A 25197-nucleotide genomic window follows, 5' to 3' on the forward strand; every position below is an offset into this window, starting at 1 on the left:
GACTTGCGCGCCTCGTAACTGACAGCTTTAATTACGGCCAGATATCTGATTGCTTCACTGTAGATTCTCCACACAAATCAAAGAGAAGGGGCCAGGAGTCCCTCGAGCCTGCACGCTTTACATCCTGAATATGTCACAGGGCCAGGGGACACGTAGCCGCCGCGCTCTTTCTTCTGTCAGCTAATGCTCGCCTCCAGCTCCTCCACAAGAAACGAGGACCTGGGTAAGTAGTGTATTTTTTGTTTCAGTCATATACTGTGTAGAGCCTCTGGGAGGGGGGGAGAGGGAGAATACGTGTGTGTGTGTGTGTGTGTGTGTGTGTGTGTGTGTGTGTGTGTGTGTGTGTGTGTGTGTGTGTGTGTGTGTGTGTGTGTGTGTGTGTGTGTGTGTGTGTGTGTGTGTGTGTGTGTGTGTGTGTGTGTGTGTGTGTGTGTGTGTGTGTGTGTGTGTAGGATGCAAATAGTGTGCTCTTTACCTGAATTACTTCAACAGTGCATTGAAGACATCTAAGATGTATCTGCTGAGGCTGAATTGTATTGTTTCAGCACCAAAATGAATCCTGACAAATAGACGATATCACATCCATACAGTAACTTACCTTTTGTGTGTGACATTCCGCAGGTGCAAGGCCACATACACATAATGATTCTTGGATAATGAAACTGTAGTAGGATGTATAACAGTTGCGCTGAAAGATCATGCACTGATTGACAATCCCAAGCTAATACTTTAAAGTATTACCAGTAACTGTTACATGTAATGATGAAGAGGTGGTTTGACGTGAAGTTGAATGTGTACAAGTTTCTTACATGACACTGTTGCTTGTTAAGGCCAATGTTGTGCAACAAGGGATTTAACTAATGAATACTCCAAGCAGATTACTTGCTAATAAATTGGGAGATAGATATTTACAATAATGCCATCTCTCTTTATTTCCTATGTAAAAATACAACATGTTTACTTTTAACACATTGATTTTAACGCATGAGAAATCTAACATTTGTTTGGACACTAGAACTTTAACCATTACCTTTACCTTTCAGGCCAACTTGTTCTGCCCTAGAGATATTTTTTGTATGTTCAAATTCTTTGGGAGTTTGACCACTGCATGTAAATGTAAAATCAACTTTGGAGAGGTTATTTGGTAAACGTTTGGCCCAGAATTGTTGTATTATTATGAAGTATGTTTCTTATGTGTGGTATATATTTGAAATGTAAATCCTAACTATGTACACAAAATTACCAACTGGCAATGACCTCAGATATTTGATTTTGGCATTATTTCTAAGAAGATGACTCACTACAAACACAGGACCTCAGCTGCCACTGAAGCAGTACTTTTAAGTGTTAATGTACTCACATCTGTCAGCCTGTCTCTGGAGCTGCTCCTGATGGAAGGCTTGGACCTTCCGCTTACACTCTCGCTGTCGCTGCCCTTACAGTTGTTCTGCCCCGGTTTCAGCTGCCAAACATAACACACAATGACAGCAAGGGTTAACAACATGAAGCAAAAGTGGTTACACTGCAGTTTGGAGCTTAACATGTATAACGCTGGCGCAGGGATGGCGTCACACAGGAATCGGCTCATGAATATGTGTGAACTGGCAGGAGCCGCCGTGCTGTCTCTGTAAATCTGTCATGTTTCTGAGCCTATTCAGCAGCCATCACTCCGCTTGCCAATGATAGACGCCATCTGATCTCGCAGTAGGAGACTCCTCTCAGCCCACGAAATAGAGAACAGGGACAAAGACCCCTCCAGAACCTTAAAATGGAGCCTCTATCCTTTCCAAGCAGACACCACATGCCGAGGCAGCAGGAGATCAGCAAGTGTCATCCTCTAGACGCTCTGTTGGAAATGCTGCAAAATTACAAGAATAAAAAAGAGGATGTGCCAATCCGCACAGCATCTGAGGCCCTTCAAAATCTGTAGAACAATAAAAGACTCTTGGGAGTGCGGAGCTGAGTGGAAGGAGGAGGTGGGGTCTGTACTTCGTGGCTAAGTCTGCGATTTATGTCGTCTGAAGCTCCCAGGCTGCTCCTTCCAGACCAGACAAACACTGCAGGTTTCATTTCAAAGCTCATAAAAAGATGGCTTTATGGGACAGTGTAGTGAACGGCTGCTCTGCCAACTAATAGGAAAAGAAGATCCTGGCGCTGCACACACAAAGGACTTGGACTATAATATGATGGCATTCTCCTTTCCCCTCTACAGCTCTGGAGAGAAGTGACAGCGCTACAGTATGTTTTTTTTTTTTTTTACCTCTCATTCAGTATTCTCTTTTCAGGTATTGGCCATCATTTAGTGTGATGAAAGGGTACAAGTTGTGGGAATACCAAAAGAACCCTCGAGTTGAGCGGGTAATTAAAATTAAAATGCTCCCTTTTCTGTAGCCATTAGCGGTGTGAAAGGAATCCTATTCCTTGGGAGAATTGCATGATGGGTGGAAGGCGGGTGGATTCGCCAGAGTGTGAATGTGATAAGAGATCTGAGCACAGGGAATGCCTGGTGGGCCTGGTGGGCCTGTTTGTCTCTGCGTGTGCACATGTCTGAATATCTGTGTGTGCATCAGTGTGTGTCTGTGTCACTGCTGAGACTAAAGCACACAAGGATCAAATGTGGCGCGTGCACACACACATGCACACCAATGCCCTGCGCTGTGATAGCACTAATTATCTCCAACACATTTTATTCCCACAAAAACCAGGGACACATTTCCTCTCTTTTCCTTGTAAATGCCAGTTTGTCTGAGGGGAGTTTACATATTTTTCGAGAGAAAAGGGGAATACAATCTCATCCACCCTGGCCCGTGAACTGAAATGAAGAAAGAGCGAGGGAAGCTGTTTACTCCCCGGTCTGTGGCTCCTTCATCAAAACATGTTGACCTATAATATTTATTAATCAGGCTGTGTCCCTGCTGACAACACCGGGCAGCGCACACCAGCATTCTCATGCATTTATGAATGTGCTCACACACAAAAACACAGACCTTACTGAAAGCGGCTGCTGACTCCGGCATCACATGTATATATAAATATATATATATATATATACACATATTATATATATTATATATATACACATTATATATATACATATTATATACATATATATATACACGATCCAAACCCATATAGAGTAAGCTTATGAAGAATATAATAAGCCAAGTGTGGTAGAGATATGGAGATTTTATTAATCAACGTGGTATCAAACTGACTCTGTAGTAGTGAAACCCTATAATCACATCGTCTGTATCCTGGCTTATCAGTGGGAAAGTACTCCATGAAATCAGAAATCTTGCACAAATTTAAATCTGTGTAATGTCTGAAGAACATGTCTAATAAAGACATTCCAATAAAGAGCGGCTCATCTTTCAGGGCTATTACATAGCTCGGGACCTGATTACACAGCTATTTGAAAATGTATCCCTCAGCTTGTTCCTTTTAATTTCCCCTTGAGCTCCCTTAAATTACTTTGGAGAATTGGGTTTTTTTTCTTTTCTTCATCCACTCTCACTTTCGGAGTTTCACATGATGGATTCATTTCATTTTTTATGGTGTGATTAATGGATGTCTTCAACAAATGGAGGGAATGCCGGTGGTCAGTGCCATCAAAAAGTGAAGTTAATATTTAACGACCTGCTGTCTGATAATAAATGTAAATGAGAAGCCCATGTGTGGGTGTAGAGAGGGGGGCAGTCTTTGTGACCTTTGCTTTAATACCGCTGGTCGGATCATTCCAACTTCTTAATGCATTCAAGTCATTGTACTGTGTTTGTTTTTACAGCCTTTAAAACTTAGATTCAGTTTCAGACGCGTAATGAAACCCAATGCACTAGAGATCAAAGGCAGGGAGATGAGCCGTGTGTGTGTGTGTGTGTGTGTGTGTGTGTGTGTGTGTAGATGCCCCAGATTGGCGTGTGCTACTGCAATAGCATAGAGACATTAATTAAGATGCAGGTCGAGGCATACGGATGCATTTATTTAATGACCTAACTGTATCTGAGCAGCCTGGGTAAGAACTGGCCCTGCAGGAGGATAACAGACAGATGGTTTTAATATTCCAGAGGCTAATTTCACAACAATTAAAGACACAGCGAGACATTAGCATCTAATGAAACATTTAAACTACTAGTAAGTGCATCTGCCATTAATTTCCACAGTGAGGTCTTGTTTTCCTGCAATCTGTTCTGTGTTAAGGCATAACGTTTTTTCCCCCTGTCTCTCTTACCAGTCTGAATTCACTGAAGTAGAGCATCAACAACTGTTTTCAATCAGCAGTCAGCGTGAGGCTTTGCAAGAGAGCAGCCGAAACCTCAGCATGAAACAGTTCAGCCTGCAAGTATGAGACATCATTTAACGTTTCTTATAAATCATTCTTTGAAAAAAATATAAATGCTTGATCTTAAGTTACTAGAAACTATTCAATTACTGAACTGCCATACTTTATTTGAATAGTGCAGTGGTGACATCTGAACATCCCGAACAATTACAATGCATCCGTTATGTCTGAGTTTCCAGTGATACTCAAAACCCAGTTAAACAGAGTCATTACTCGTCAGCATTTCACTTTGAATGCAGAAGTACACTAAGCACCTAGATATATCTACTAGTTTATGTACAAAAATGTCTATTTAAGTTTGACTTTTTGTGATAACACAAGAGAAAACATTTGCCAAGTTCTTGATAATGAAGTATACTTCTTATACTACTTATATTGTAGAGTACAAGTTGGAAGTTGGAACGCAATATCATCTCAATTTTACCTCATACTGTATGAAATGTACGTTAACATGCTAATCCCAACAAAACCTAACACTATAAATCCATATTATCTAAAAGAAAACAGGCACCAAATAATAAACCTCAATATATTTAAATACAAATAAGCTGTCAGACTTCCTTTCCAGTAATGTGTCAGTAGGTTTTATTTCTTGAAAGGCCTTGACCAAAGCTAGGTTCCTCCTGTAAAACTGTATATTCACTATTACATTCTCCACACTCCTGATTTTTAATTAGTCCTCACATAAATGAGGGAGGACCTCTCTTTTCAACATGTATTTAAAGGTCTGGCTGAAAGAAATAGATAATAAACAGCAACCTCACAGCAGCATTATTGAAACTGCCAAATGAAATGCCAAAGGTGCTATTGAATGTCATAAACGCTGTCTACCAAAGCTCAAGATGCCCCTCTTGATAATACAAGAAATGTCATTAAAGAAAAAAATCAATATGGAATATTTTCATTTCAGTTTCTGTGGTGAATGGCAGCAGAGAGGTAATTGTGTTATGCAGGCACTAAAACACAACTCAGAATACACACTACAGTACGTCCACAGATCAGAGAGCAGATACATTATGAAATATCTCATTTCAATGGTTTTCCCCTGAAAAGTGTGCTGCAACAGCTATTACAACATTGTCTTGAACATGTGGAGTCAATTATTTTCTCACTTACTGAAAAGTGCTCACCGTTGCCATAGTGGAATTTTACAAGTGTATTGACCTATTCTCAAGGGCTGCACTACTGACGCGATGCAATCAAGCACAAAAGTAGGCCTGCTAACATTTCTAACCACAACGGCCTTTTTAAACAGAGCCATACACAACCTGCCTGGCCCAGCACTCTCCCCCCCACCCACCATCCCTCAGAAATGAAAAAAAAAAAGGGAAACAGAGAGAGAAGCAGGCTCAGTTTTCTGTACTGGCCTCAGTGGGATAGCCATCAGCTCCTGGTTTCCCTTAGTTACGCACAACAGCAGCTGCGGAGCTCAGCGGTAATAAAACCTGGAACAATTTAACGGCTTTTATTATTCTTCTGCGGCTTTCAGAACAGCTAACCTGTCCTCTCAGGATCTGGCAGAGAGAATCCCACTAGGGCAGCAATGAAAGAGGATCCCATTTACCTAAAAGCGCTTATACATTTTTAATTTACTTTAACAAGTAAATTAACAAGTTCCTCATTTGGGAAGTTTTATGGCTGCTTGCCACTGAGGGAGGACAATGAAAGTTTTATAGATAATCCACTACCTAGGCTGTGTTGCTGATAATAAATTGTCTATTTCCTGCGGCACTGTCAAATCCCCTTGGTTTCCACTGACTACACTTTGAATATCTCCTTTATGCTGCCTTCAGAGGTCTATATACCAAGGCTATTAAAGTGCTTGTGAGCTTCACGACTCAGCAGTTAAAATGAACAACTTGAAGAATTCCTGCAGACTTTATACAGGCGCTCTCGAATAGCCTTAGGAGACACGATTGCCAAACATTAGACCACATTAAACATCGCTAATTACGTCCATACCAGCCTCTACATCACATCAGCCTCACAGCAAGCCTGTAGAGTAAAACCCTGTGGGCTGGCCGACAGCAGCAGTTGGAAACTGCTGGGCCTGTTTAACTCGTAGTCGGCTTTATCTGAAGAGACGGTTATGTAAAAAGAGGGGCCGAGGGTTGTGTCAGGGACTGTGTGGGGGCGACAACAAACCCTACGTCATCTCTCTGACAGTGGCTGTGTTGGCGAGCCCACCAGTGTGGCCTGGCTCTGACCCTGTGCTCAGATATGAGGCCCAGCTGCTCTAACTGCCGCAGACAGGAGCCCCGCATGGCCCTCTCATCACCCATAACCCCCTTTGCCACCCTCGCTCACAGCCTGTCACTGAGCATCAGCGCTTGGCTTCCATTGCCCCAGATTTGTTTACTGTTAGCTCTGTGTGGAAAAAAAGCCCACAGTGTGAAAATAACCCTTAATACCTCTTTTTATCCCTGTAGTTGTAGCATGGATGTCGTGTGTACTTTCATCACTGTGACTAAATGACATATTACAAATACTTGTCATATTTATCCCAAAGCCTACTGTTTGCCTGTGGATAAGATGTCACTTGCAGTCAGCCAGTAAAGCAGTTTTTAATTAGTACCTAAGAATGTAACCATGGAGAAGCTCCATTTCCTTTCAATCCTCTAACATCATTGAGCGGCAGTGATCTCTGGCGACCTTGTCAGACATCATTTTTCTAGCAGGGGAGAGATCAGTGAGGCCGAATGCACTCACTCCGACCAATCTCAGCCACAGAGGAGGCTTTCCTTGCCTCTGTACTGGAATGTGAAGCCAGAGCAAAGATATAGAACCACTGAGGAATAGTCAGGGCAGCCGCAGGGTGAGAGCATCCTGAGAGGAGGAGGAGGAGGAGTGGGAAATGGAGGCTTGAGGGGAGGGGGACGAGAGGAGGGGGGTAAACGTGGCTGAAAGCACTGTCTTGATCTCATCAGTCATCCTAAGGACTCCATTTCCTCTACCGCAGGCTGGAGGCTATAGAGTTTGTGGCTGCATTTATATATTGCCATAAATCTCTGATCTATGACGACATTACAGACAAATCAATATGCTTTTAACATCCATCCTCTGCCCTGTGTCGCAATCACCCTTCTTCCTTCTCACAAATGGTCATATAATGCTGTAGTGTGGTGGATTGAGTTATGGGGACAATTCCCAGATTTAATAATGAACTGGGCAGGTGGAGAAATATCATGTGGTGGTCGGGGGGAGCGAATATAAGAGCAGCGGGAGACCTCTACTCTCTCAGATCATATCTGAACATCTTGTTATAGTAGCCCCGCGTGGCAGTAAAATAACCTTCCTGCCCACTTTACGCACCTCCAATTTCCAGCACTCTAACATTCCCCATGTACAGCAGACAGGCAGGCCAAGAGGATACTATTACTATACTGTCCCAGAATGCATTGGGGGACAGGGGGAGGAGGGTGCTGGGACTTTGCGGAGGTCAAAAAGATCCCTCTAGCTGCCCGGTTGAGCGCTCATCACCACATAACTGCTCATCAGAGAAATTTGCATTCAATTAATTACATGATTCCCCGGCTCTTCAATCTGTGCTACTGAGTCGTTACTTCAATATTGGCTTTCAGGGACCCATCCAACTAAAGCCACAGTCAGTGTGCCAAATCACAGCTCCCCGAGCTGGGCAGCCTCAATAAAGAGAGGCATGGAAAAAAAGACAGCTGAGAAAGAGCCCTCTCCTATCGGCTTGCAGGGGCTATCATTTCTCTTTTTTATTGCCATTTATTTTCCTCCAGGAATTCACTGCCAGTATATTGGCAGGCCTTCCAGTAGATGGAGGCAATGAAATTTAGCACATACACTTAACACTGGGTCAAGCTTTGTGTGTGGCTCATGTGTGGTGGTAATATGATAGACAAACACTTCTTGTTTAGGGAAAGTGGGCTTTTTTATGTAACAGGAATATCATACCGAGTGCTCGGTATGACACGCAAGGCTGCAGAATATGTAGCCCTGGCTATTTAAGAAAGACGACCTAAATAAGTCAAAGCTATGCTGAACCCTGAGGCATTAAAGAACTACTGGATTAAAAGTGATAAACAAAGCTAGAAAGCGTATAAACCAGTGTTTCTCAAACATTTCATACCAAGGACCACTTAACCAATAAAAATACACTCGCAGACCACCTAACTCCACAAATATCCCAAAACACATCGTTTTTCTAGAACAGATTAAAAATCACCTGAAAATGGTACAAACAAGTGGCAACATAGACGAAGGTGTTGCGCTGGGCTATATCATGCAATCGAAAGTGAAACTTAAGCTCGCTCCATTGTGGAGATATTTCCGCGAGAGTGCGGAAAACTTAAATGTATTTAAAATGTGAAATGTTACCAATATACTCATGGACCACTAGGGGGCGCTCACACTTTGAGACACACTGGTATAAATACACTGGTATAAACTAATTAATTAAGAGACATACCGCTCAAAACCTTAAGAGAGAAGGCCACTAGATAAACATGTAATTTACCCCCACTATGAAACAAAACACACAAGAACTACAGCAATACAGTTTACACATATTAGTGCAAATTGTATCAAATTAGACAATGCAACAGTAAAGTATTCATAGTAGTTAGTTTTCCCTGAAACGTCATATCTACAAGCCGTCTTTGATCAGCTGATGAATATCTGTAGTGAGTAATCATCCAATTAGAGTTTTAATAACCCAGTGGGCGTTAAAGTGAAGGTCAAAGGTTCAGGCTGATCTCTGGTCAGCAGGTGGATATTGCAATCTAGTTAACTGCCTATCGTGCACTTTGCTATGGCTTCCGTGCTGGTGTAAACCAACAAGTATGATTGCATCTCACCTTACCTGCTATTCAGAGGATTAGAGGGGGCTATAAAATCTGATGGCAGGATATACATTTCCTATTTGGCTGACCCAGTGTGTCCACCTCGTGCCCGCGCTGTTATCGCTAATCCCCGCTGTAAACGTCCTCATTTAGCCACCTTCCTGAAATTCACATCTGCCATTATCAAGTCATAAAAACAAGACAGGGCAGTATGCTCCCACCATTTTAATAACAGCCTGAGTTTGCCTGCTTCGTGACAACTATGCTGGAAAACATCTGCTCTGGCTGCTGTAACAGGCTGGTAATGGGACACAGCGAAGAGCCAAGGGCAACACAAATACAGCCAAACAGCATGATTGTAATTGAAATAATCAGGACTTCAGAGACAGGAAGTAACTCACATGTAAACGTACTCTGCTTTTTTGATGCAAGATGGTACATAAAGCCATTATGATTACTGGATATTGCCAATTAACATAATACCACATTGAAAGTGTACTTGACTCCCTTTCATCTGACTGGCCATAAAGATGCAGCTGCCCATAATGGGCCGGTAGGCAACAGACTGGCTGAGGATCTCTCAGAGAACACGCTCTGCATTGTTTCAGTGCTGACTCCCTTCATGTGCCGTTGAAAGCATTGCCATTATGAGTCAGCCACATCCAAATACAACTGGCAATAGATTCATTTTCTATAGTATATGTCTTATTCTAAGATTGTAAGAATATTTTTAATATTCTAACACCCACCCCAGTATACGCTTACAACTAAGCCTTATGCAATCTGTGAGGTTTAAGTGACTTTTACAGCTAGTGTTAGCCGCTTTCATTGAAGAAGATTGGGCAACAGTGCACGGGACAAAGTGCATTTCGTTTCCATAGTTACTTTGTTTTTTCAAATGTGCGTTTCAGCTACCGGGGATAGTAACAAAGAACTAACATTGATACTTTAATAACTTTACTCAGTTAAAATAACGCCATACTCTTTCTCTATGCAAAATAATTTAGTAATCATTTTCCCGTACCCATCGGCACAATAGCATAGAAAAAGTGAGACTTCAATACAAAACATCTAAATGGAGATATTCATTATTCTACAGCCATGAGATCATGACTTTGGGTTTCCAATTGAATCTGCAAGAATTCTACCATCAAAGTTTAGATGTATTCTGTATGTATACTCACCCTAAAAAGTAGATTACACAAAGTGGAGTTGTTATGTGGAAAATTGCAACAAAAAAAAGAAAATATTAGAAGTTGATTTAGAAATGTTATAATAAAGAGTCTTTATTTACATATAGAAGCATGCACTTTCAGTATTAGTTTAGTAAACTACTACTACAAGATGGAACATTCTCTTATTTCTCTAAACTTTTAATAACTTCAACCATGCAACATAAACACGTATGTTATCCAATGGCAGAGCTTTACTGTGGAAATAATGGAAGACAAATCTGTTCCAGCGTTATGAGTTAAGCCTCCACAGCACTGAGAATAGCTGCCAGGCCAGACCTGACAGCACCCAGCAATGACTCTGCATGCTGCTTGTAGAAATAGCTTCCCAACATGTGTGTGAGGCATGTTACAACACACGGGGGACCGGTTACATTTCAGCCTAGTTTCACATCACTTGGCTTACAGAGAGACTATTTAGGGGGTTGAGAGCTCTTATTTATGTTAAGAATTAAAGTGAGATCCAAATCTTGTCAGTTTCCCCTCCTCTGACGAGCAGTGTTTTCAGCAGCTATCAGCGATCTTGGCAGGACAAAAGAAGGACTCCATGACCCTCTTTGCAAGCCATGCCCTTACTCTGTTTGTGTTTTGGTCTGGGCTTCCTCTAGCGACTAATGGACTTCCTTAAACTCATAAATCACACTTGTACACCCCCTTTGATTTTTCCTTCCTTTTTTCACCCTCTTTTCTTCCAAAATGTTTTGTTAAGGGCACCACATATTTGTTCGTGTGAAGCTATTTTCTGTCACAAGAAGCAGCCAGACAATGGCCCTCTTCCGCCTGTTCTTGGAAAGGCACTTTTACAGGCGCTGAGAGCCACACATGTCCACCACAGGAAGGCAATTATGAGAGTAAAATGACTTCCTTACTGTTATCAATCCACTCTCTGAACCCAGGGAATGGTAAAAAGCCACCATGAAATAGGGCACAGTTAGAGTTTTCTCCTGGGTAACAGCCAAGGCTACTAACCTTGCTATTAAAGCCTCCGACAAGCTTTGTCAATGCAATCTGCTGAATGCCTTGAGTGACACGCGATCGATATTCTCCACTCTCCCGGGTCATCAACAGTGACAGAGGCCTAAGTAATAATACAGCTCTAGCTGCCTCTCTAACTTAAAAGCTTCCACTGCCACAATATTTCTTCTTCTTTTTTGTCTCAGGGCTGGAAGCTACATTTTCGGCGCTGATCGAAAGAGGAAGATATGGAAGGTGGAAGGGAACATGGGTGGTGGGGTGTTGAGCAATTGCTATGTGTCTGGAATGATGCTGGCAAGGGTAGTGAGTGTGGCCGGCTGCGGGAGGGGGGGGGGCTCTGATAAATCGAAAATGACTGGCTGCCAAGTTGTAATCTGCTAGCGTCAAGCCCCCTGTAGCAACAAGCCAAATGAAAAAGCACGCTGACAGGCCGGAGAGATGGAGGGCCTGCGGCAGATTGCGGGGAGGAGATGGCACAAGGGAAACTGAGAGAAGGAGGAGGGAGTGCATAAAGGGGGAGGTAAAACAGGTAGAGCAGCGAGGAATTGTGAGGGAGACGTTAACGTTTATTCCAGTGCACCGAGGTGTCAGGACGCAGTGAGAGAAAAGTAGCGGTTGGTTACAGGCAGGAAAATAAAGCTTGTGTACACACACAAACTATCACCAGCTGAAAACACAACAGTCCTATTACAATAACTAATGACACACACACACACACACACACACACACACACACACACACACACACACACACACACACACACACACACACACACACACACACACACACACACACACACACACACACACACACACACACACACACACACACACACACACACACACACACACACACACACACACACACACACACACACACACACACACACACACACACACACACACACACACACACACACACACACACACACACACACACACACACACACACACACACACACACACGGCCTGTATGACGAAGCCGGTTCAACTTAACCTAGATATGTTTGAGTTACCCGGTTTACCTAATCCAAAACAAACGCGCTCTCGCTAAGCGGCCCTACGACGCGGGTTATCAACTCGTTAACTCAAGCCAGTTTTGCCCTATGGAGTTAGGTGTGCGTTCACATAAAAGGGCCGGGGTTAGCAACATTTGACCAATCGCAAACATGGAGAAGCGCACTGACAGCGCAGCGTCATACTTCCTGAATGAAAAGTGAACTATAATATTAGACAAATATGAAGACGTTAAACTTTAAACATCCATGACTTAAACACTTTATCCAGGATCAAAGATAAAAACCTGCAAGGTGAATACAGCTGGTAAAAGTAAAAGTGTTTGAATGCGTACATTAACAGGTTTATGATATCACTGCCCCGTCTGACACGAGTGGATCTGGCTCAGCTGACTCAGATAAGGAAATATATGATACATTATGATGTGATGCTAGCCGTTCAGCATAAGTTACCATGGAGATCTAGCCCGCTAAGAAGTGAACCAGCGTAGGACCGGAAACCCACAGTTTTCCCTGAAGTTAGCTCGCTAAGTGAAAATCCGGCTTCGTAGTACAGGCCTCAGGTGAATCAAGCTTCAACATAAAAATCCAAAGCAAGAGCTCCACCTACTGCAAGTCTTCCTCTGTGCCTCTTCCTATGTTGTTCAGACAGCCAGTGGAGCACTGGGAAAACACCCGCAGAGGATGGCTGTCCATGTACAGCGTGAGGCTCATTTCTACACATTCCATTCCATTCCAAACCTCTACTAACCTTTCTCATTCTACATTAGTGTCAGACTGTGGAAAAGCCAATCCAGATAAGGCTGATAAGGCTAATAAGGCTGCTGCAGCCCGGCCTTGTCTGGGCGCCCGATACAATGTCAGCTGCAATGAGAGCTACAAGCTAAGCTCGCTCTCCCCTCCCAAGCATTAAGCTTGTAAACCCGATGCCTGTTAAGCAGGGTCTTGCAGGAGCCGGGCTGGAGAGAAGGATTCAGTCTGCCTCACTGTCCGTCTGCCTAACAGGACTGCAGGACCTGAATACACAACAGTACTGCCTTTCAAAAATGCAATGTCAATTCAACAGCAGCGGTGAGCCCGAGACAAGAGGACCAGCATTGCAATTGGGAACTCAATAAAGCACATGTTGAAAACAATGCAAGATGATGCTGGCAGATCCCACCCACCAGGTCCACAGAGAACCCAAAGCAAACAATCTGTCTGCACAGCCATCCATAACCCCACACATAGTTTACACATCTACATCAGAAGAGCTGCATATATTTAGAAATCACTAGTGGCACAGCATGGGGCCTGATGAATTCACAAACAGCAGGAAATAGAGCCACTGTATTTCCAACTGAATTATATGCAGCTCTTTGTCTGTTTATCCATTGCTGCCTTCTTCCCTCTGCCTCACCACAGCAGCAGACATGCCCAGCGAGGCAACAGGGGCATTGAATCTATAAAGGCAGCATCCCTCCTCCCCCTGTTTCATTTGCAGACCCGTGGCTCACAGTCGGACTGTCGCAGAGAAAAGCCATCTCCCTCACAGCATGGCTGATGTTTCAGGGCAACGCCGATCTGCTGCATGCGCCCCGACTTCCCGCACTCCCACTGGGCTATTCAGGAAATCACGGCTGATACGGAGCTGTTTGTCTCTCTTTAGTACTCACCACTGTTCGTCGAGGCAAAAAAGAAAAGAAATGGGAGTATAGCGTGTTTCCCCCCCTGAGGAAACACTAAAAAATAATTCTGTAACCCTCAGTGTGGCAATTTTGTTAAAAAGCCGACATAAAATGAATAAAACCCAATTTAAAAGGCAGGCGCTGCAGGAGTGGAAGTCTGCCTGTGGCTTTCTGAATTTGCTGGGGAAAATTGGGTTCTCAGCCTGAGGTTCATCACTAGAAACTTCAGGCATTTTCTGGAACAAAACTGGTGTAATCATTTCAAATAGGCCAGTATGAGATGAAGACATTATATTAGCAGAGCAAGAATCCACTGAGGTCTAATCAAAGAAATACTGAATGAAGTAATGTGGAAGCTATACTTTGCATTTCTGCAAACTACCCGCAGCACACAATCAATTATACTGCCAGCAAAAAAAAGGCCATGGAGGCAGCTTTCATATAATTATGACTAATGAGCAATAAAAAAGGGGGAGACCTTGTCCATCATGTCTGCTGATAAGATTAAGCATGATGTCAAAGCAATGTTACTTGCTGTTTGGAAAGGGATGTCAGGGTTTTAGTGATAAGGGTGGAATTTAGTTCGGCTCAACAAATGCTTTTCAGACTGACCTGTGACCTGCTCTGCTTTCCTGCTGGCGAACCTGCCTCTGATAACACTGTTGTAACCTTGTAACTAATCTACATATTCTCAGATAGGCTTCTGACAAAGACAAAACATGTACCACGACCCAAAAAAAACCCTTGTGAAATCTGAGTTACAGGATCAGAGAGTTCCCCAACCAATCACCTAACAACATAACACATTGTCAAAGCTGTGACATATTGTATCATATTATATGATTCCGTTGCACCTGCAGACATCTTGTTCCTAACGCAGCTTATACTGAGAGACTACAATGTAAACAACAGCAGTAACTTAGCAAAGTGAAAACCCTCTCAGACAGCATTACTTTCCAAAAAGTATAAAGGTACTTGTATTATAAATAATAGAGAGGCTCAGTGAATGCTAATGAGAACTATACAAGGCTTATTTTCAATCTGAAAGAGAAGTGAAGCAGAGACAACATGCATAGCAGGGAACAATGATAAAAGTAGCAGCAAGCGTTGGGGGTTCTGCTTTCCTTCCCTGCAGTCTCACAGGAGAGCACGATGTGAGCTGAAGAACAAGGCTAAAACAAGCATCCACTGATTTCAAAGCAGACTTTGAACAATGCTTTTTATCAAAACTTTTTTCCTGATAACTCCTCATTTACAATTGTCTGTGTACACTACACTTCATGAAAGAGCGCCAGGCTTTTGTAGGCCAGAGAGACTCAAGTGCGGGCTCCGAAGAGCTAATGTCAAAATCCCCCCGAGCCGTCTTTTAAACACAGGTCTAAATAATTCAGCACAGCCTGAACAAAGCTTGAATCTGAGAGAGAGCGCTGGGTTCTCTGGTGTGCGCTGTACTTTCTTTCCCCGTCCCTCAAGAAGGAACAATGACGCGGGCACTTCTCTCTCTGTTCGTGACTGGGAATTGTTCTGCTTTATATTGAGCTTTCAAAGTTGATGTTCCGCAGGAAACCAAAGCTTCTGCTGAGGCTTCAGTCAGACCCTAGTGTTTTCCTTCCCTGACAGAGCACTGCAGCACACCAGCCTGTCACCCTCCTGATGACCTGTGGGTGGTGCTACATGACAACACATCAAGTAGGAGGAGAGAAGAAACACACATTTCTCAAATCAACACACACCCTTCGCTACCCTACAAAATTCAATCATGGAGATGCAAACTAAACAGAGCATACTTGAAACAAACATCCTTATCCAATCTTTTCTCGCCTTCAGCACCACTTTGATTTGACTGCTCCGTCCCCTGGGGAATGTAAGTTTAACCTTGCTGTAGAATGGAGCTATTTAACTGAATTCTCCAGCAGTCCGCGGCAAACTGGCTATGCTTGCTGTCACCGTGTGTGTTCCAACAGCAGACATCTTTGCAACAGTAGATTTATAATTTTGCAACTTTCCAAACCAGGCAGATGTACACTGCAAAGGTGTTTGTTTGGTTTATCTAAAAAATGAGTATGTGCTGCATTAGAAACGTCTCTTTAAGTCAATGAGAAAAATAAAATGTTTGGTCACATGACTCACTGTTCACTTAGATTTGTGTTTCTTGTACTGCTGGCACGGGAGGAACTGCAAAAAGGACTTCATTGGACTGCAGTTCAATCTCAAATTTGACCAAAATAAGGTTACACTGGAAACAACCTCAATTGATAAACAAAATTGACATGAAGTTTGAGTAATGTATGTGCAACATCAAAACTATACTCAGCAGGACAGGTATTATTATCTTGATGGATAATATCATAGGGTGAAAACAAAACTCATTAAAATAAGGGATGTATTTAATTCGTTTTTTAAGATGTATTTCTTTATTGAAAAGCCCTTTTTGGCTGAATCAGTAAATTCACTTCTGCCACATGGTGCAGCCAGTTTAGCATCTGGCAAAGAAAGTGCATCAAGGAGATGATCATGCACACTCCAAATGAGATGGTTAATACTTAACATACTGTACGCAGAATAGAGAAAAACACCTAGTTAAGCTCAGAATATCACATCCCAAGATGGAAGAAACTGTCTATTTCTGTGCCTCTTTTTCTACCTTGCTGAAGACGCCACCGACATTCACCTCGCCCAATCTCTCTTTCTTATAAAAGACTTGCAGACTTGGCAGAGGAACTGTACTCAGCTTGTAGCCCCGGGCGGGACTGGGAGTCAGTTCAAAGATGTAACTCTGATTAAAAATACACAATGGATCTTTTTAACTTTCAAGGCTAATAATTGATGAACACAAAGGCCCTCTTGAATTTTCCATGTGAAAGAGGAGCTGACATTGGAAAGGTTCACTGACTCTGAGCCTGTAGCTCTCCCTCCCTCTCTCCCTCCCTCCCGCTCCCTCTCCACATCTTTCTGCTCTCCATCCCGTTGTAGCTGCGGGCTAATTGCAGCGATTTTATATGATTGTTATTAAAAACAGGCGAGCGGCGGCGCTTTGCGAGCTGAATCCCCTCGAGGAGAGGCCCCGTCACACCGTGAGCGCCCGTGCATCCTAATGACTGCAATCAGGGCCTGCAAGAGAGCGAGGCCGTCTTTGTTTCCTGCGATGTTGTGAAGGAGGCGAAGAGATGCAAACACACTCCAACACTCTTCAGGATGAATACACCTGAAGAGAGCAACAACAGCCGTGGCGGTTCTCTTGTTGTCGCTGCTGTACACCCTGAGCAGCTCTTTAAGGAGCCACTTGGACAATCAAATGACACAACTGCAGCACGTTTTATTTACATTTGAGCTCTATGCTGTGTGTCAAGAGGCTTCATTAAGCATGGAAGAGGACGTTTGAGATTTCTGTACTTCCTACACTGGTAGCAACACAATGCAAAATGTCAAAAAGGTGAAACGAACAAAACTAAAAGCCCTGATTGTGGAAGCACATGGGTAACGCAGAGTGCACAATATTTGCATTTTGTATGCAGGATTTTCAAACACTGTAAAAGGAAGTGAACCGATTCATCTTAGAACTTACACTTTAAGTTTATTTAATTAACTTCATAACTTTATCTCTGCAAATCTTACCAATCCTGGGTTTTATAGATGGAGTAAAACAAACATTATAAAAAAAACCTTCCTTCGCAACAATTTTAATCTAAAATGATTGAGTTGCCTCACTGACTCTGTCACTCCACAACTAACGAAAACCTTCAAATAAATGACGTGATATTTTATTGAGTTACTTGTATTTTAGTCCCAGTGTGATAAAAGTGCATTAATGATAAATAAAATCGTTTTGATTTCTGCAGCCAAGATCTTTTCTGTAAATGGTTTCTTTGTTCTGCCAGCTAATGCACACACACAGTACAGACAGCTAACAGCGTGAGTGTGCAGTAAGTACCAAGGATTTAACAGAGTGATTAATTCAATTGTAACTTAATCAATTGTAATTATCCAGCAGGGTTGGTTTGGATGTAGCCGGCAGTTCAACGACCAACAACCACTCAGTTATCTGAAACAATTACAACATATAAATCACAACACACAGCCATCAGCACAAAGATAATGAGACACACAGTGCTCACCTACTACGACAAGTTAAATGAGGGTGGTAGGGCCAGTCGCTGATCGATATCAGGGCTTTCTGCTGAGTTTGGACTTATGATAATCGAGGCAGGAGTGGTGGAAGAGGAAATACTAAGAGTGCGACTCTGGTGCAGAGAGTTGACTTAATGAGCTGCAGTTTGTGGACATACAAGAACGACAGGAGTCAGTGATCAATCAATCTCGAGAGATGTGCTTTGAATCGATCGATTCAGCACCCTGCTGACAAAAGAACATGAACATGGCTGTGTTGTTGCAAGACAGACAGAGTGGCTTCACTAGCACTTTCCACCATAGTACTTCCCCCATCCTCACTGATGTATTAAAACATGTTCTTTCTGCACACAGCCGAGGCTTTCCTAAGACTCTGCATGTTCTTAGTTCTACTGTAACTCGTCAATTACAGAAAGCTTGGCCTGCGGCCCCACACTTCAAACTACAGCACTCAAAGCACCCCTCTTACAGAAGTGTTACATGTGTTTCCGATAATTACAGGCATACTGGTTTTAAAAACAAACTTACAACGTAGGTTTACTTTGTTTTAGGTTTAGGAAAGAGTGCTTTGGGTTAGAGATCTATTTGCTATGTTAAGTAAGTGCATATATTACCTATGTACATGGCATTAGTTACGTTGGTAAGTTGCATAACCAAAGCAAGGTAAATAAGGTCAATGTTGAATTGGTTTCAGATGGGACACAGACAGCAGTCTCTTGGCAACAGTTTGTTTGTTTGACCCAACCATCCATCCTGACCTCCTCCCTTCTTGGACGTGGTTGTTCTTTTTCCTACGTCAATTGCTCTGAATGCTAATAATGAGGCAGATGGGTTCACATTGAAGCTTGTTGAAAGCTTGGTGCGTCTCACACGGACTCTAAAGTCTAAAGGGAGCCTCGGTGTGTCGGTAGACATCTACACCCACTGACCGAGCACCTGTTATTGAGGAGTTGGGAGTGAGAATGGGTTAGTACCGAGAGCAAATAGAAACTGCAGAGAACACTGGCGAGAATTTTACTAAAGAGGGAACTACATGTTTGCATGCTCCCTAAGCAAACATATCTGTTACAGCTTGTTGCTGTCACTGAGACCAGTCAGCCTCTGTCAGGCAGTCACACCCCGCCTGTGTTAAGGTTGTTTGTTGTCCGATGCTCCATAGCTTTTGTGTAGCAGCACAGGGGCCTGGAGGCGACTGTATTTACAGCCTGGCTTAATGCAAATCAGCTCCCACGCAGACATAGACACAGACAGGAACACACACACAAAAAAACAGGACCTGTGGGCAGAGGATCCTCCGCAACACTGTAGCCCCCTCCCTCGCCATGCATAATGCATGAGAACATGTAAATACGTTATTCTGCACATGCATTAATGATCACGGAGAAACTCACAGTATAAGCACAAGGGCAATTAATAAAAGATTGCACGCAGATAAAGGCCCATACCTCCCCCGTCTCCCAAACCTCCACCCACCCTCCCCCACCACTTGATCCGCCGAGACACATTTCATGCCAATTCTTAACCTTGTTTTATTTTTGTGATGCTTGGGGGTGCAGCTGGAGTAGAGCTGAATAATAAATGGAGGCTATCAGAGCGCCCGACTACTGTAGTCTGCTCCTCAGAAGATACAGCGAGGATTCACACAAACAAGCGCATGCACACACACACCATCTGTGGTCCTTATTGAAAGCTCTGGGGAGGAAATGAGGGGTTAACTGGTCTCTGGGAAGCTGTGGAATGAGGACTTCATAGCCTGGAGATGGTGCATAAAACATCAACTCCAAACAGACACAAACACGTTGGACTTGCGAGGCACAAACAGAAACTTTGTACTGAATGTTGTTAGCTCAGTCGAGTTTAAGCAACTAAAAACAGATTTTATTATTTATTATTAGTTTTAAAACGTGTGTGATACACTTCTTAAGTAGCATTTCCGACAATTGGCTAGGTTAAAAATCAGCCCTACCTAGTCGATGTTGTTAAAAAAAATAACATCCATACAGTAGAAGTTTATTCTGATTTTAAACCAGGGCATCTTCAGATGAATTGTATGTCTCAGATGTTATGTAATATCTAATATCCCTAAATGCACCAGGGATCTACTGAGGATATTGACATCAATTCAACCACTGGGTTTATGTTCTTAAGATGTTATGTCTTTTTTTTCATTTCATATGCAGTCAACATGTCGATGTATCCATGGGCCATATACTTACTGTAACCCAAGTTGTTCCATGGCCAACAGTGTGAATGTAAGCTTCATCGTGCAAGTGGAACATTGCTCTGTATGAATGAGGTGTGAATGGGTGAATGATGACTTGTATATGTAAAGTTTTAGATATCACCTGCTGTCCCTCACTAGTGACTCAAAACCTCCACCCTCATGGCATGGACGAATTCACCTCAAGCCACAGTGAGTATAAAGTACTGGCATTTGCACTTACAATAAGTAAGTTTTCAATAGCCTCAGCTTATATGTCACATTCTATTTCTGTATACTGAAGAGGAGCAGGAAGAGGCAGAGAGATAGAGAGGCAGATGGTTGGGGAAGTTGAAAGCTCTGCCTTGTCTATTCTTTGTTCCACAGAGTATGAGCTGGCCAGGCTGACGGCTTGTCAATCCAACCGACCGAAGGGACAAGATCTGGAGATGACAGCTTTTCATCTCCCTCTCTTTCTGTGATACCTCTTCCTCTCTTTCTCTGTCATTCCATCACTTGTGGTATGCAACCACAAGCTGACCTTTCACCGCCACCATGCTTCCCCTGTCTGTCAAGTACAAAACAGAAGAAAAAAGAAAAACATCCCCCTGCAGCTTCAAGTGACAGTAATCACAGTTTATTAGCTCACTTTGCCCTTGTCATGTCCAAGAGCAACAGCCACATATTAGAGTGAGTAGACAATTAGGGCCATTACAGTATTACACTGGCCAATGTCACACTTAACACATTCACTGTGGATAGAGAGTCGACAAACTCTCTTGCTTTCCCTCCATTACCGACATTTTAACAGCTCTAAGCTGGCAGAAAATGGGCTTAATGATTGCAGCTAGTGTGCACCACCGCCCTATTTAGGAAGAGACAGCATTTTCTGTTCAAATTAACGGTGCGAGAGGGGAAAAGGCACAAAGGGGAATAGACTGTGCTAAGAGAGAGAAGAAGACCTGATGTGAGGCGGCTTACGCGGCAACACAAATTAACAGAAGGCCTGTGCTCATTTCCTAAAAATGTGCTTAACACAACTCACACGGCTTCATTTATCTAAGCAAATTAGCGGAGAGATGTGTATCTACTTAAGCTGCTTCAGGTCAATTACTAAAGCTAAATAATTCACCGAATGTAATATGGAGGTCCCACAAAAATCCTATTCTAAAAAAAGTAAAAGTAAATGCTATTTTAATTAGTTTAATTAAAGCATATCATGTATTAATTATTACACGATAATTCCAGTCGCTAGTTTAATTGTGTGCGTGCCTACATGTGAGAGATTCTCTGTTCTTCTTGAGCGGAACAGAAATGCAAATGAGGAAATTAAGCAACGAGGGAGAAGACTGAAGAATCTTTCTAGTTTCAAGTCGTGGAAAAATATAGCACAGTAAGTCCAACAGTAAGGTTACCTTCCCTCTGCTGCTGGGAGGGGGTGAGAGGGACAGGAAGGCAAGAAGATTAGAGAGGGAGAGGAGGAGAGCCAGCATCTGGAGACTGAGAGACATCACAGCACTCTGATGGTCAACCTGTTCTCCTGCAGGAGGGGTAAAAGGGATGGAAATCTGTTTCCTGTCATATTCCATCTTGTCCGTCTTTGTTCAGACATCTTGCATCTCCTCCACCAGCTGTTTGCTGCCTGTGCTGACAGATGGCTGCTCCTCTTTGATATGCACTCTCCTCCAGCCCCGCCCCTCACTGGGTAAAACTTTGAGGGAAAAAGCCAACTTGGTGTAGGGACTACAGTGGATTTTACTGAATGCAGGGAAAGCTGGTTGGTCACACAGAGAAACTGTGGGCCATTTGTAAAACAGAATGATGTATAATAAACAGACTTTTCCCCAAAGATCTGATGGAAAATAATGATCTAGACATTATGCATTTGCCTGTGGGAGCGGGTCCACGTGTGTATGCAGATCAGTTCCGCAAAGCTGGCCAACGTCAAAAAGATTTGAAGCCAAGCCTCAATCACAGACGGAAGCTGCAGAAAAAAGCATAGGATTGTTTCTTTGGACCATGCCAGCATGGGCTGCTATTGCCAGACAGTTACACAAGTTTACGTTCAGACAAAAAGCAATTGTTGGGCTTTGCTCTGCATCAGTCTGAGCATGTGATCCATCCTTCCACAAATCTGTGACATTCCCATAGCTCACATTGCCTCTCTGTGTAGAGCGTCTCTGCCCTGCATGTGAGCGCGTGCGCGGGACAACAGAGGGCTCTTTGAGCCGGGGTACCAGGGTCTGCCCATGCGGCTCAGGCAGCTCAACTATGGGAACCATCTCTGTGCCCGGTCAACCAGCAGGCTGAAACCAGAGCTGCTCAGGAGCGGGCAGCAGACGGCAGGCAGGATCCAGCATTCCACTGGGAATTTAACTGGGGCTAATGAGCTCTGGGAGGGCTCGGAGGAGGAGAAATGGAGGCACACATTCACTGCAGCTCTACACACACACCTTTATGCACTGCCATCCCATCTCTGCCAGCATTGCAGAAGTTCTGCTGGAAAGCTGAACAGAATTATAAATTCTGCTTAACATAAGACCTTTAAAGTTCCTGTTAAATCTTTTTATAGCTCATTTGTTAAATCTGTGCAGATATCAATGTGAACTTTTGAATGATGAACTTTTAAAACCCACCGACTGTAATCGAGGTCACTTATTTAAAGGTCCCATGACATGGCCATGTCTACTGATCATAATTCCATTGTTGAGGTCTATGTAACAGATTTATATTGTGCAATTTTCCAAACTCACATTGGTTTCTCATACAGCATAGTGTGTATGCACTCTCCGTCCTAAACGGCTTGTTGGAGCTCCTGCCCCCCCCTCCCTTTGAGCCCACTGTGTTCTGATTGGTCAGCTCGCCCACTCTGTTCTGATGAGTCCACCACCGTTACAGCGGAACATCAGTGATTATGTGTTACAATGGCGTTTGTTAGCAACCAGAACATGACACCAGTAAGGACAAACGGATGAGAATGCTGCGTGGGGTCTGGGTGCCGTGTTGGCGGGACGTTGCGCGGCTCGCTGCTCCGAGGAGCGGACAGTGTGAGCTGGGTTCATTTCCTGCTTGCTGCGTGGGATCTGCGAAACAGCGAGACATCGCGAATGGACGCGGGAAGGGGGGGTGCTGAGGGGCTGCAGCACCCCCATCTGCACTTGCACTAGCACCCGCAACCCGAAACCTTCTGGGGCAGCATTGACAGGTATTTTCTGTGTTAGAGTTTTACTCGCTACAGGGTGTACTTTGAGGGTTTGTGACTTTGCAGACCGTTTACACCGTTTACCGTTTAAAGCTACACAACACACAAGGGGACGGGTAATAACCGGAAAAGCAGGACATGGGACCTTGAATGTTGTTGATATACTACTTTTTGACACACATGATGTAGGTATAAAATTGAGGTATGCACCACTTACAGCCTACATGTTCAGTACACATTATATCTATATATATATATATATATATATATATATATATATATGTGTGTGTAATGTTATGGTTATGCACACATACCCTGTTTTGCTTCCTTGAGGTTGTGTATCAGAGAAGGAGATAAAAGGCGACAGGCAAAAAGCATACAGCCTGTGTGGGTGAAAGTTGTCTTTCCAGTTGGCTAAGCATCCAGTCATTCGCTCCATCCATCTGTCAGGCCCGTCCCTAGTGGCTGTACTGAGGGCTCGCTCTCTCTCCCACTCTCTCTCTGGCCTGCGATTGTTCAGTGATCCAGACACTGGTCAGCTCTCTGCGTTCTGTCTTACACTGAGGAGGCTGAGAGCAGACACACACAGAGCCAGCCACTGCCTTGTTTAGCCCACGCACTGTGTTTACATCCAGCACATTAACACAAACATGGCAGGGGGATATGAGATCCTGCCTGGGGCCTGAACCCAGCAGCAACTGCCACTTACATCACAACACACACACAGTACACACACACTCGCTTGCATGCACACACAAATAAACCACTCCTGCGACTTAAGAACTAACTGGCACTATCAGGGCCTTTCAGACACAGTGAAGGATACAGCAGAACTTGTCCTCTTAATTATTATACAGGTGTATATAAAGGGTACATTAAAAACTAAATAGAAATTAAAGTAAATGAGGTTCAATAAAAAGTCGGAAGATCTCTCTTAGTGATCTACGAAGGAAAGGTTGGCAACATGATAGTCCTGCCTCCTTCTCTGTTTAACCGCTAAATTGATCAGTTATACTGTACTCTCGTCCATTCAAAGCTTAGCATAAGCAGGCACACTAGACGCCCCGCAAAACCACTTAGCTCTTCATGAACAAACAGATCTAACAGAGTGAAAATCTGACTAGTCAAGCTACTCCCTCTAAGCTTCTGTTGTCTCCTCTGTGGCGGAGGCTTTTGTCTGACAGATGTTTACAGGGGATGGACGATGTTTCCTCACTGCCTGCTGCCTGGAAAAACATCTGGAGTTTGCAGGGATTTACCAGTAATCCCTTCGGCAAGCTGTGGAGCGCTCTCCTAGAATTCCAAAGTGAGCAAGCCTTTCTGGGGAAGAATAAGAATAAATAAACTGATAGGACCCGCTTTGCGACAAGCATTGCCAGGGTTCAGTTCCGTAAGCCTCTTACCGCTGAAGCTTTTAAGCATAAATAAATTAAACTGGCTTGGCAAAAACGGCTTCCGATAAACTCTCATTAAAGTATTCCAAGCGTGGATGGATGGGCAGAGAAATACAACTCAAAATCAAAAAGAACGACGAAAAGTAAACTGCTTCTGCCATTGCAACAGTTAAACAAGAGAAAATCCCCTGAAGCAGAGAACACAATTAGACGCAAACCCAGGAGAGGATTAT

General features: G+C 43.4%; 1 protein-coding gene across 1 annotated transcript in view; it reads right to left on the bottom strand.

The window, feature by feature from the left end:
- Positions 1-25197, bottom strand: part of auts2a (activator of transcription and developmental regulator AUTS2 a) — a 288131-nt gene that overhangs the window by 161647 nt on the left and 101287 nt on the right. Inside the window, exon 4 of the mRNA XM_034099585.2 lies at positions 1361-1462. Within this exon, the coding sequence (XP_033955476.1) occupies positions 1361-1462 (102 nt within the window). The remainder of the gene's footprint in view (positions 1-1360; positions 1463-25197) is intronic.

The sequence above is a fragment of the Pseudochaenichthys georgianus genome, chromosome 14 (genome assembly GCF_902827115.2).
Source record: "Pseudochaenichthys georgianus chromosome 14, fPseGeo1.2, whole genome shotgun sequence".
NCBI lineage: Eukaryota > Metazoa > Chordata > Actinopteri > Perciformes > Channichthyidae > Pseudochaenichthys > Pseudochaenichthys georgianus.